At 50.7% G+C, this 12,633-nt stretch overlaps 1 protein-coding gene across 1 annotated transcript in view; it reads right to left on the reverse strand.

Annotated features, from left to right (window-relative positions):
• Positions 1-2,619: 2,619 nt before the first annotated feature.
• Card11 (caspase recruitment domain family member 11) overlaps positions 2,620-12,633 on the reverse strand; it is a 135,424-nt gene continuing 125,410 nt past the window's right edge. The window contains exons 22-25 of the mRNA XM_029477657.2: positions 11,546-11,725; positions 9,988-10,112; positions 3,943-4,058; positions 2,620-3,150 (exon numbers count right to left, since the gene is read on the reverse strand). Coding sequence (XP_029333517.2) covers positions 2,946-3,150; positions 3,943-4,058; positions 9,988-10,112; positions 11,546-11,725 — 626 coding nt within the window. The 3' untranslated portion in view covers positions 2,620-2,945. The remainder of the gene's footprint in view (positions 3,151-3,942; positions 4,059-9,987; positions 10,113-11,545; positions 11,726-12,633) is intronic.

The following is a 12,633-nucleotide window of genomic DNA, read 5'->3' on the forward strand; positions in this document are numbered from 1 at the left end:
TTTGTAAGATAGCAGAAAGGATCCTGGCCCTGACTCTTTAGTTTTAGTCTAGCAGCAAGTCTCAGGTTGCCAGCAACAGGCCCTAGAGTGTTGCTTGGAAGGTTTGCAAACCCCAGACGTTGGCCTTCTTCTCTGAGTGGGTTAAGCATGTTGGTCTGATCTTGGGTGCACTGACCCTGCACCCTGGCCTTGTAGAATTTGGCCACATGCTCCTGTGTTTGCAGGGAGGACGGGTAGAGATTCAGGAGGAGGCTCCCCTGCAGTGCGAATAGTGGAGCCACAGGCAGGGTCAGCAGTGAGGCCCTGAGAATAAAGTCTCAGTGAGATGATCCAGCAGTCAAAGTCGCTGGCTATCAAGCCTGATGGACATGAGTTTGGTCCCTGAGAACTACATGGTGGAAAAAGAGAAGAGAGACTTTTGCAATTTGTCCTCTTGTCTCCAAACACGCGCCATCACACACACACACACACACACACACACACACACACATTTTGACTGGCTTTCATGGCTCCAAATCCCAGAGATTCATTACTCAAAATTGGGTTGGTAGGTGGCTCACTTGGTAAAGTACTTGTATGACAAACTTGGGGACCTGAGTTCAATCCCCAGAACCCACATCAATAAACCAGGGATGGTATCTTGGGCTCTCCATCCCAGCGATCCTTGGGGCTCCCAAGGCAGCATGTATTCTGCCACTCCATTTTGTCTTTTCTCCTTTCTCTTATCTTCCCTCCTCCTCTCCCTCCTCTCCTTCCTCCTCCTTCAGATGTAAACCTATAGGTGAACGCAATTTTTCCAGTCTGCCCCTTCCCCTCCTCCCATCACCTCCGATCAGACAGGCAGGGGAGAAGCTCAGAATGGAACCTGAACTTGACACAGTGTTACAAAAACAAATTCCCACAGGGGTGGTGGTGGGGGGAGGGTCACTTCCAGCCAACCAGCTAGCGTGGAAACTTTCAATATGATTTTGAACTAGGCACCCAGTGGCTTCAAAGCAGCCCCGGGGTTGGGGCGGGGCACCAGCACCTCCGTCCTCACTCATGACTTTCAGGTCCAAACAACACAGAAAACACCCCTTTCTTCTCCTGCCTCCCCACACGCCCTTTCCTGTGCAGCTTTGGGTTCTGCCCACATGGGAGCGTTCCTTCCAGAGAGGCCCTGGGTGAGAGCCCTTTGTTGGGGAGGGTTGGCAAGCCTGTGGTAGTCCTATGGGGAAGACGAGGTCCAGGAGCCTGAGGACTTGAGGCTGTGTTGACTTAAGATCAGTGTAGAGTGTGGAGTGTTAGAAGCAACCTCCTTCCATCTCTCTCTGCCGTCCACCCTTGCGGCTCTGGGCCTGCCTCTCAGTCTTGCATGCTAGAACTTGGCCATCCCTGAGGGGGAGCATCTTAGACACTCATTCCTTCCCAGATCTTCACCCCTCCCCCCAAATTCTATGCAAGTCCGTTTGGCTTTTCAGGCCAGCCAGCCCGAGGCTTCCCAACTTAAATAAATAAATAGAAATAAATCAGTAGACTTTCTATCCGAGCCTCCTTTCTGGTCACGTCTGTCCCCTTGGCGAGACTTCTAAGTGGAAGTGAGACGGCCTCTGCTTGAAGGAAATTTACCATCACTTCAGGCATTATAGAGGTGGAGCGTTGGCCCTGCAGCCCCTCTGCTCCTCACCAGGCGCTTTATCGCGACTTAAATGGCTGCAGCTGGACCTTGGCAGACCCAGAGCAGTTAACTTGTTTCTATGGGCTGTTCTGGGAAAAAAAAAAAAAAAGACGCCATGCTTGTTGGCTGCCAGGAGTGTTGATTTGAAAGGTGCCTGGGTCCTTGGCAGACTAGGGATGGGCCATGAGGCAGAAAGGAGAGAAGTGGCCTCTGGGTGTCCCCTCCCCCCCCCCTACCCACTCTCAGCTTCCTATGTTGCACTTTTGTTATCTTTTTAAAATGACGGAAACTGCTACAGGCTGCACTATGCTGTCTTCTGTTTTTGTTTTTTTGTTTTGTGTGTGTTGTTTTAATGAGAACAAAGATGGGACAATTGGTGTCTTGATAATGTGACAAAGCCATGAAGATTCAACCTGTGATATCTGCCATAATGTACTCACAGAAGCGTTATGCTTTCAACCTGGGTCGGAGAGGCCCCGCTGTGCCTTGGGGCAGAGCTCTCTGCAGAGGCTGGTAGCTGGTCAGAGTGCTCAGGGTAAGTGGCCAAGAGGGCTCAGCTGTAGATGGAGCATCTGTCCCAACCCCCCTCCCCCCAAGAGTGTGTGCGGAGAGATTGCAAAAGTCTGAGGATGGCGGGGAGAGCGGTGAAATGCTGTCCTCCGGACAGGCAGGGCGTTGCGCTCACCAGCCCACAGAGGCTGTGGTTTTCTGTACAGGATCAAACCAGTAAACACTCTTAACAGGGCTTGCAGGGGTAGGCGTGGCTCCCGAGGCCCCACCCCCAGAGGAGAAACTCTACAGTTAGCATCTGGTAAGGGTCGAAAGGGTCTCATTTCACCTCCCTTCACAGCATACGTTTGCGTGGGAAAGCTTAGCCCATTTCCACCTTGACTGTGCTTAATGGAAATCCCTGCTAGTGAGACTGTGGGATAAGAACCTCCGCAAAGGAGAACTGGAGGAATTTTAATGCAAGAAAAAGAACGGCATAGGAGGAGTCCTGTCTCCCTAGACCCAGCCTGCCTGGGTTTCGTGCTTCCTCTTGGGCTGGCAGCCACTCTGGCTGCTGGAGGCCTGCAGGTAGTTAGTTATCCGTCCCTGTCCCGTGCGTTTACATTCAACTGCTGCTCTGGTCTCGGAGAGGTTGCTGGCCTTGGGCCCCAGGCCCTGGGGTTGCTCATCTCTGTTCACACCAGCAGAGCCTGACCTTCCACCAGGCGGCGTCTGGTGATTTTGTTGCCAGGGGCTCTGGACCCCGGTGTGTCTGTGTCCCGCCCAGACCCAGACAAGCTCACAGCTGGTCCTCGTCCACCCAAATGGTCTTGCGCTGTTCCTCTACAATCTTGTCTTTGAGGACTCGCAGCAGCTCCTCCACGCTGCTCCACATCTCAGCTTCCACGGTGGCGTAGAGGCAGGGCAGCGCCTCCAGCTCCTTCTCTTTGAGCCTGCACACTCTCAGGAATTCCTCTTCTGTCTCTGGCCGCGGCAGTAGCTTCCTGGGGGTGGCAGGGTGGGCAGGGAGAGAGAGCAGGCAGGGGAAGACATGGGGAGGCTGCAGGGCTCGATGCTCACACTGTGAGCTAGAAGCCTGGGTTGCACAGTTGCCTGTGGGGGTCAAGGACCACACATGATGGGGACCTGCTGCCTTCACCTCCCCAGTGTTGGGATTATAGCCGTGAGTGTACTCACTAATATGTGAATTCAAAGCTAGTCTGGGCTACATGGTGAGAAACTTTCATTCCAGAATCAGGACATCGTCCCAAATGGAAACTCTGTCCCCACTAAACACAAACTCCACTCCCTCCCCCTGTGCTTCATCTTGGCTCCTATCACTGCTTCCTGTCTCTGAGTCTGATACTTAAGGGATTTCCCGTAAGTGGAACCCTATGGTGTCTGTCTTCCTGGTTGATTTTTACAGCATCCTATCCTTGAGAGCCACCCCTATCCTGGCAGGTGTTAGAATACTCTCCTTTTTCAGGGTTGAATACTATCCCACCAGGCTAACCTCAAACTTGTGGTCCTCCTGAGTGGCTGGAATATAGGCTTGTGCCACCACATTTGGCCACTTCCCTCTTTGAATTTGGGCTTCTTACATTCTTGGGCTCGACCCAAGTATCTCAGTGACAGGAAGTTGACAGACCATCTCCGACTCGCCACATTTACATCTGTGTCCTGGTATTTGCCCGGCTGCACTCAGGGTTAGTGTCACAAGTCCCAGCATCCAGAGTTTTTGGAAGGGCTGAGTAAGGGTGGTGTGTGTGGCAGGTGTGGGGACTGGGTGTCCTTACCTGAACCGTTTGATGTTCTTCTCGCTCACCCGGATGAGCAGCACTATGGGGTACACCTTGCACTTGATCAGGTCGCGCACACAGCTGATCCCAGCCTCCAGCAGGCAGTGTTTGTTCTGCAAGTATAACAGCCACCATCAGCAGTGGCGCCCACCCAGCTGTCCTTGTGGGTGCCAGGCTGTGCCAGGGAACTTCAAAAGTTGGCCTCGGTGAGGTCGTAGCCCCACACCTGAGTACTGCTTGCTCAGTCCCGCTGAGAACAGGGACACCGGCTATTGAGGTTGAGTCCAAGGGGGGCTTGCAATGGACACTCACCTCCTCCAGCCTTCCATGGAATTCCTGGTAATGGGTAAGAGAACAGAAAATGCCAGGAAGGGAGGTTGACTGAGGGGTCCTTGGGGCTACCTGCTTAACCAGGAGCTTGTTAGTTGTGGGAAAGGACATTCCCATGTGGCTGAAGGCATCACTTAAGGAAAAAACCCACCAAACTTACATCAAAGAGAAAAAACATGCACAATTGCTATCCTAGCCCTAGGGAGACTGAGGCTGGAAGACTGAGAGTTTCAGGTCAGCCTGGGCTACCTAGTAAGAGTCACAAATTAAAATGAAAGGAAGGAAGGAAGGAAGGAAAAAAATAAAGAAAGGAAGGAAGTGTGGAGCGCCGCTATCTCGTAAACATCCTGTGCTGAGTCATTTCCTCAGTGCTATCTCGTAAACATCCTGTGCTGAGTCATTTCCTCAGTACTATCTCGTAAACATCCTGTGCTGAGTCATTTCCTCAATAACAACTTGTAAACATCCTGTGCTGGAAATCCCCGCCCCGGGCAGCTCCGCCTCAGGGATAGGGCAATCAGTGTTGAGCCAATCATGGCTTGCCACGTCCGAGGCAGGGAGAATTTCTTATAAAAAGGAGGGGCTCGGACTGCCTGAGGTCTCCGGTTGTGAAGCTTATGCTCTCCCTCTCAAGACGCATAAAGCTTGCTGCAGAAGAACCCTATTGTGTGTGGTGTCCTTATTCGCGGGCGAATTAGAGAACACTCACATCTGGTGCCGAAAACCCGGGAAAACAAAGAACATCGTGAGCACCGTCGGAGATCCCTCGGTGACGGGGAGGGTCCAGAACTGCAGGAACTACGTCTCGGAAAGGTATGCCTGAATTTTACCTGACCCTTTCGCACTCCCTTCAACTAACTGGGCCGTGGGAGGGATTGCCCGAGGCTTTAATTATCGTCTTCGTGGCTTTGGTTGTATGGTTCCTAGCCCGAAAGAAAGGGCAAAAGGTTTTAGAAGCTATGCAGGAAGGTATGTCAGAATCCGAGCGTAGTGAGAGGATGGGTGTGCGCACAAAAACCGTAAAAAAGGCAAAAAAGGGAAGTGAAAAAGGACCTCCCGGGAGAAATAGAAAGGGAGAGAAGGGGAGCAGCAGGCCCGGGTTATATCCGACCCGAGAACTGGCTGCCCTCCACCTAAGAGATACCTCGGATTCTTCTGAAACCGAGGATAGTAAGCTGACCTCGGAGGAAGAGGGCGAGTTAGAAGAAGAAGCAGTTAGATATAAAGGAGAAAGGTATCACCCAGATGAAGGCGGGCGACCTGAGTCAAGTAAGCCCGCGTCCGGTGTCTTCTCTAAGGATAGGAGATTGTTGGCTGCCGCCATTCCCTCCGCTCCCCCACCTTATGAGGCCCGGTCATCCACAACTTCCTTTTTTCCCCAAAAGATCCTCCGCAAGCTACAATTAGCGTTTCCTGTTTATGAACAAGAAGGGGGGAGAATCTACGCTCCTGTAGACTATAGTCAGATAAAAGATCTTGCAGAATCAGTAAGAAAATATGGTCCCAATGCTAATTTTACTATTATGATTCTTGAAAGAATGGCACAAACTGCCATGACACCTAGTGATTGGCAAATGGTGGTTAAGGCCGCCTTGCCTACCATGGGACAATACATAGAATGGAAAGCCTTGTGGCATGAGGCAGCCCAGTCCCAGGCCAGGGCCAACGCAATAGCCCTTACGCAAGAGCAGCGGGATTGGACATTTGACCTTTTAACAGGCCAAGGCCCGTGGGCCGCAGATCAAATTAATTACCATTGGGGGGCGTACGCCCAGATTTCCAGCACAGCCATACGGGCCTGGAAGTCACTTAATCGCAAGGGAGAAACCACCAATCAGCTTACAAAAATTGTTCAAGGGCCCCAGGAGCCGTTTGCCGACTTCGTCGCACGCATGATGGAGGCGGCAGGAAAAATCTTTGGGGACCCAGAGGGGATAGGACCCTTTATTGAGCAACTGATTTTTGAACAAGCCACCCAGGAATGCAGGAATGCCATTGCTCCTAGAAAATCAAAAGGGTTGCAAGAATGGCTAAGAGTGTGTAGAGAGCTTGGAGGTCCACTTAGCAATACTGGCCTCGCGGCCGCCATCATGTTAGCACAAAAGCATCCTCCACAAAAGAAGACCGGTGAACGGACCTGTTTTAATTGTGGTAAGCCTGGACATTTCAAAAGAGATTGCAAAGCCCCAGACAAGAAAGGGGGGGTCTTGACCCTCTGCACGAGGTGTGGTAAAGGGTACCACAGAGCAGATCAATGTCGCTCAGTGCGAGATATACAGGGAAGGCTTTTGCCTCCATTAAATGTTCCTGCTCCCAATGTGTCAAAAAACGGGTCACTGGGCCCACGGTCCCAGGGCCCTCAAAGATATGGGAACCGGTTTGTCAGAACATCCGGGATGGCGGAAGAAGCGACCCAGGAAGACCCACAAGGGTGGACCTGCGTGCCGCCTCCGACCTCCTACTAATGCCCCAAATGAGTATCCAACCAGTACCTATAGAGCCAATGTCACCTTTGCCCCCTGGGACCATGGGCCTTATCCTCGGACGAGGATCACTCACCTTACGGGGCCTAGTGGTCCATCCTGGGGTTGTTGACCATCTACACTCCCCCGAAATACAGGTCTTATGTTCCAGCCCCAGGGGTGTGTTTTCCATCAGTGCAGGAGATAGGATAGCTCAATTGCTGCTCCTCCCCGACACCCTCTGGGAGGGCTCCCCAGGCCCCAGTCCCAAAACGATGGGGTCGTCAGGAACTGATTCAGCCTACCTTGTTGTATCCCTGAATGAAAGGCCCAAACTCTGCCTCGAAGTAAATGGAAAAAGGTTTGAAGGTATTCTTGATACCGGGGCAGACAAAAGCATTATATCCACGCACTGGTGGCCAAAAGCTTGGCCCACTACAAAATCGTCCCACTCTCTACAAGGTCTGGGATATCATTCATGCCCTGCCTTAAGCTCAATGAGTTTGACCTGGAAGGCTCCTGAGGGACAAAAGGGTAAATTCGAACCTTATGTGCTCCCGCTCCCAGTAAACCTTTGGGGGAGAGACATTATGCAACATTTGGGCCTAACCCTGTCCAATGAAAAAATCGTGTCGGAGGAAGGGTTGAACAAGGCAAAAAACATGATGCTATAATTTCACATATGCCGCTAATCTTTCTAAGAGTTTGTCCCAACAGCTGCTATATAATTGGACGTCTGATTTTGATCAAACCCTCCAGAAACTTAGATTGGCCATCGTCTAAATCAATTCCACCAGACTTGACCTCTCCTTGACCGAAGGCTTTTCGTCATGGATTTCTTCTGCTGTTTCTTATTTTAAGGAATGGGTGGGGGTGGGTTTGTTTGGAATTCTCCTTTGCTTCGGATCGGTATCTAGCTTATGGTTAATTTGCAAATTATATAAGAAAAATAATAGAGACAAAATCATGATATCCCAGGCGCTTGCTGCCTTGGAGCAGGGGCAATCTGCACAGGTATGGTTGGCGGCGCTTAAACAAAATCGATTTGCACCACTGGTCGCTGGCTGCCCGCGCTTTAGCGGGTGAGCTTCAGCAGCCCTAGAGGATTGTAGAGCAATGCATCGCACAGGTGGTCCCCCCGTCCCACCTGGGGAATATGCCGTCTAGTGGGGGTTTCCTGCCCTAGTCTTCCCCTCCTCGAAAAAATGGCAGAGGGACAGGTCGGAGCAACTTCGGGTCCCACTCAAGCCTAGTTGTTGCTTGCGGACATAGTTCTTACATCTCTGAGTAAGAGGATTCGGCCAATGTTCCCGTCCTCTCATACTGGGTGTCCAGTTGGTTTTATTAGACAAAAAAGGGGGAGATGTGGAGCGCCGCTATCTCGTAAACATCCTGTGCTGAGTCATTTCCTCAGTGCTATCTCGTAAACATCCTGTGCTGAGTCATTTCCTCAGTACTATCTCGTAAACATCCTGTGCTGAGTCATTTCCTCAATAACAACTTGTAAACATCCTGTGCTGGAAATCCCCGCCCCGGGCAGCTCCGCCTCAGGGATAGGGCAATCAGTGTTGAGCCAATCATGGCTTGCCACGTCCGAGGCAGGGAGAATTTCTTATAAAAAGGAGGGGCTCGGACTGCCTGAGGTCTCCGGTTGTGAAGCTTATGCTCTCCCTCTCAAGACGCATAAAGCTTGCTGCAGAAGAACCCTATTGTGTGTGGTGTCCTTATTCGCGGGCGAATTAGAGAACACTCACAAGGAAGGAAGGAAGGAAGGAAGGAAGGAAGGAAACAATATAAATAGGCAGGTGTGTGGTACGCACCTGTGATCCTAGCACCTGGGAGGCAGAGACAGAAAGATAGCAATTGGAGGGCAGCCTGGACCACATAGCTAGTTCCACGCTAGCCTGGGTCACATAGTGAGAGCCTATCTAAAAACCAAGCAAAGGCTGGAGAGATGGCTCAGTGGTTAAGTATACTTGCTGCTCTTGGGGAAGATCTGGGTTCAGATCCCAGCACCCATGTGGCAGCTCACAACCACCAGGGACACTCTAGCTCCAGGAGATGTGATACCGTCTTCTGACCTCCGTGGGCATTGCGGTCATGTGCACGCGTGTGCACACGCGGGCACACACACACACACACACACACACAGACACAAAAAATCAAACAAAAATATCTTTTAAAAAACCCAGCCAAACAAAAAACAGAATATATGTATATATTCTTGAATATATGTGTGTGTATGTGTGTATATGTATATGTGTATATATGTGTGTGTATGTGTATGTATATGCACATATACATGCATATGTATATATATATATATGTGTGTGTGTGTGTATGAATATGTATATCCAAGAGTGGTAGTACATGACTGTAATTTTGTCACCTAGTAGGTGAGAGTTAGGAGATTGTAGTTAGTTTTCAGGCCAGTCTTATCTACACATGAGACCCTTTCAAAAAGCTAGAGAAAGAGGAGGAGGAGGAGGTAGAGAAAGATGGGGAAGAGGAGGAAGAGAGGAGAGGGGGAGGGGAGGGAGAGAGAGGAAGGAAGGGGCAGAGAAGAAGAGGGAGAGAGAGAATATAGTATTCCCACCATTCTATGAATGTTTCCTCTGCACACACTGTAGACCTGGCACCCAGGCCTTGGGAAGTCACAGCTTGGAAACCTGCCCTTCTGGACTTCTTCCCCGCATCTGTTTGCTCCCTGCCTCCCCTTAACCCTGGCTGGTGGGGCTCCACCTTTCCAGTACAATTTATCTTGTCTATGGCCCACTCACTTTCTCTTCCCTGTGATTAGACCTCCTTAATAGGAACTGGCTTTCTTATTTGAAATATGAAATAGGATTGCAGGTAGCAACAGAAAACAAACCAGAATGTGTTCTATCTAACCCTGGTTCTCTCTCTCTCTCTCTCTCTCTCTCTCTCTCTCTCTCTCTCTCTCTCTCTCTTTCTCTCTCTTCCTTCCTCTCTCTCTCTTACACATGTAAACACACACACACACACACACACACACACACACACACACACACACATACCCTTAGCTGATATGAACCAACACCAGGACACTGGCAGAAACAGAAAACAGAAGAGGATCCCAAAATACAAGCCCACATCAGAGATTTGAGGACAAAGAGTGGAGTCAGAGAGTGACCTGGGGCCTGTGTACACCCGTCCCTGCCCATGACCCAGTGCCTCACAGAGATGGTTGGGTAGGGCCTTAGTCTGGCCAGTACCCAGGGTCTCTCACCTTGGCCGCCACCGCCTCAATGTTTGCAGGGACGATGCATTCAAAGGTGTTGGGGTTCTTTTCCCGGGAGTAGATGATGGTCTCTGTCTTCTGCTTTCGGAGGAACTCATCTCTTGTGACAATATCTGAAGAGAGGGGAGTTAGTGCCCAGGGTGGCAAGTGCTATTTGTGGTGGGTTGTCTCCTCCAGGCCCTACCTGTCCCTCCTGAGTGCCACATAATTTGATATTCATCTGGTCCTTTCCCACTTTGGTTAAATGGATCATCATCTTCTCTACTAGATAGGAAAGCTCCCTGGGAGTGGGGTCAAGGTCATGGTTCATGATTGCTATGCCAGACCATGCAGCAGGGACTCCGTAAACACTTGGACTCTGGCTTTTCAGTTGTGAGTGTCATTGGACAAAGTAGCCCAGGCATTGTGGGGCAATGCTATGTATGATTCAATAATGAAACTCACATGTGGAGCCAACCCCACGTATCTATCCACGCGTTTGTCTATCCATCCATCAATCCATCCATCCATCTTTCCGTCTGTCCATTCATCTATCCATCTGTCCATCCATCCACTCTTCCATCCACCCACTCATCAATTCATCTAACCAACTAACCAGTCATCCATCCATCCATCCATCCATCCATCCATCCATCCACTCTTCCATTAATCCATCCACCCATCCATCCATCCATCCATCCACCCATCCATCTGTCCATCCATCTACTCTTCCATTCACCCATCCACCTATCCATCCATATAGCCATCTATCCACCCATCCATCTGTCCATCCATCCTTCTATCTGTCCATTCACCCATCTGTCTGTCTGTCCATTTGTCCATCCATCCAGCTGTCCATTCATCGATCTGTCCATTATCCATTCATTTATCCATTTGTCTATTTATCTATCCATCTGCCTATTCATCAACACATCCACACATCTGTCCATCAATCCACTCATCCATTGTCTAACTATTCACCATCCATTCATCTACTTACCCATCCAACCATTTATCATAACTGTCCATTCATTCAACCATTCACGCATCTTCCAGTTACCATCCAGCTACCCTACCCATCCCTAGCCACCCATCAATCCATCATCCATCTATCATCTACCATCTACCCATTTACCCATCTACCCAGTACCCATTTCCATCTATGATCCATCTGTCCATCCATCCATCCATCCATCCATCCATCCATGTACCTACCCACTCACTCATCCATCCATCCAGCCACAGAATCTTATTCATGGTCAACTGTTAGGATTAAAAACATGATGAGATACATTGCTATATCCAAGGAGATATGATCTAGCTGGAGATGATGACGTAGGCTACAGAACATTACCAAGTGGCTGAGTGGGTAGAAGGATGCCTTTTGTGAGAACACTGAGGAGGAGTTGGGCGGCAGGGGAAGGCAGGCTTCCTGCCACAAATGGAGGAAGAGAGGAAGAGGAGGAGCAATGGAAGAAAGGGGAGGGGAGAAGGCAGGGAGGCTGCACACTCTTGTGATGGGCTGCCGAAGCCTGTGTCCCTCTGTCTGTCACCTGGCCATGCTCACCTGACTTGCAGATGGTGAACTCCATGGCACCCCCCGAGTTGAGCAGCTTCTGAACCAATGTCTTGGCCAGCATGGTGGGCGTGAAGAGCACAGGCCTGCGGCGCTCACAGTGGAAAGCGCGCACCAGGCTGTAAGGGATCAGGGTGAGGTTCCGGCTGAGCTCATTCTCAGGATCCAGTTCTAACAGAACAGAAACAGTGGGCTGTCAGAGCCTGCCCGGCCGGAGGGCACACTCAGGCCATGGGGGCCTTGGCCACCCTTTTGGACCCATGAGGCCTGGAGGTCTCTGGTGGTAGGGAAAGGGACATGGATATCTTGGAGCTTACTCTGGGCCCCCAGAGGCACTGCCTCTGATGTAGGGGACACACAGAGGAGCCTTGATGGATTCTGAAGTCTGGACCACCTCAGTAGACCAAGGACAGCTTCTTAGAATAGGGGCGGGGTCTAAGGAGTACAGCCAGGTACACAGTCGTGTCTCTTCCAATTGAAAGGTTCCCCCCTGGTGGGGGCCACAGGGCTCACTAGGAAATGACTCGGGGCGGGGTGTCTCAGAAACCTGCTGAACTGAAGGGTGGGGCTGGCTCAGTGGGCACAGTGCTTGCTGGGAAAGTGAGTGAAGACCCACACTAGTCTCCGGAAGTCATGTAAACATCCTATGTGTTGTGTGCACTTAGAATCCCAGTGCTGGCAGGCAGAGACAGGTGGCTCGGATCCCTGGGGACTTGCTGGTCAGTCAGTCTAGCCTCATCAGGGTGACTAGGCCAATGAGAGAGCTTGCCCCCCAAACAGGATGGGGGCTGAGGAGTTAAGAGCACTTGCTGCTCCTGGAGAGGAGCAGAGTGATCAAAGCTACCTGTAACTCCAGCTCTAGGGGGGTTTATCGCCCTCTTCTGGTCCCTGTGGGAACTGCACTCACGTGGCAAGAGTGTGTACACAAATAAACGAAAAGTAAAACAAAACAAAACAAAACAAAACAAAACGAAACGAAACCTTAGCCAAACAACAACAATAACGACAGTAAAACCATTAAGGTAGATGGTGACTGAAGAACAAGACCTCTGACTTCTCTGACCTCATATGGCCACACA

This window comes from Mus caroli, unplaced genomic scaffold (genome assembly GCF_978045245.1).
Source record: "Mus caroli unplaced genomic scaffold, Mus_caroli_1 scaffold_4, whole genome shotgun sequence".
Lineage (NCBI taxonomy): Eukaryota > Metazoa > Chordata > Mammalia > Rodentia > Muridae > Mus > Mus caroli.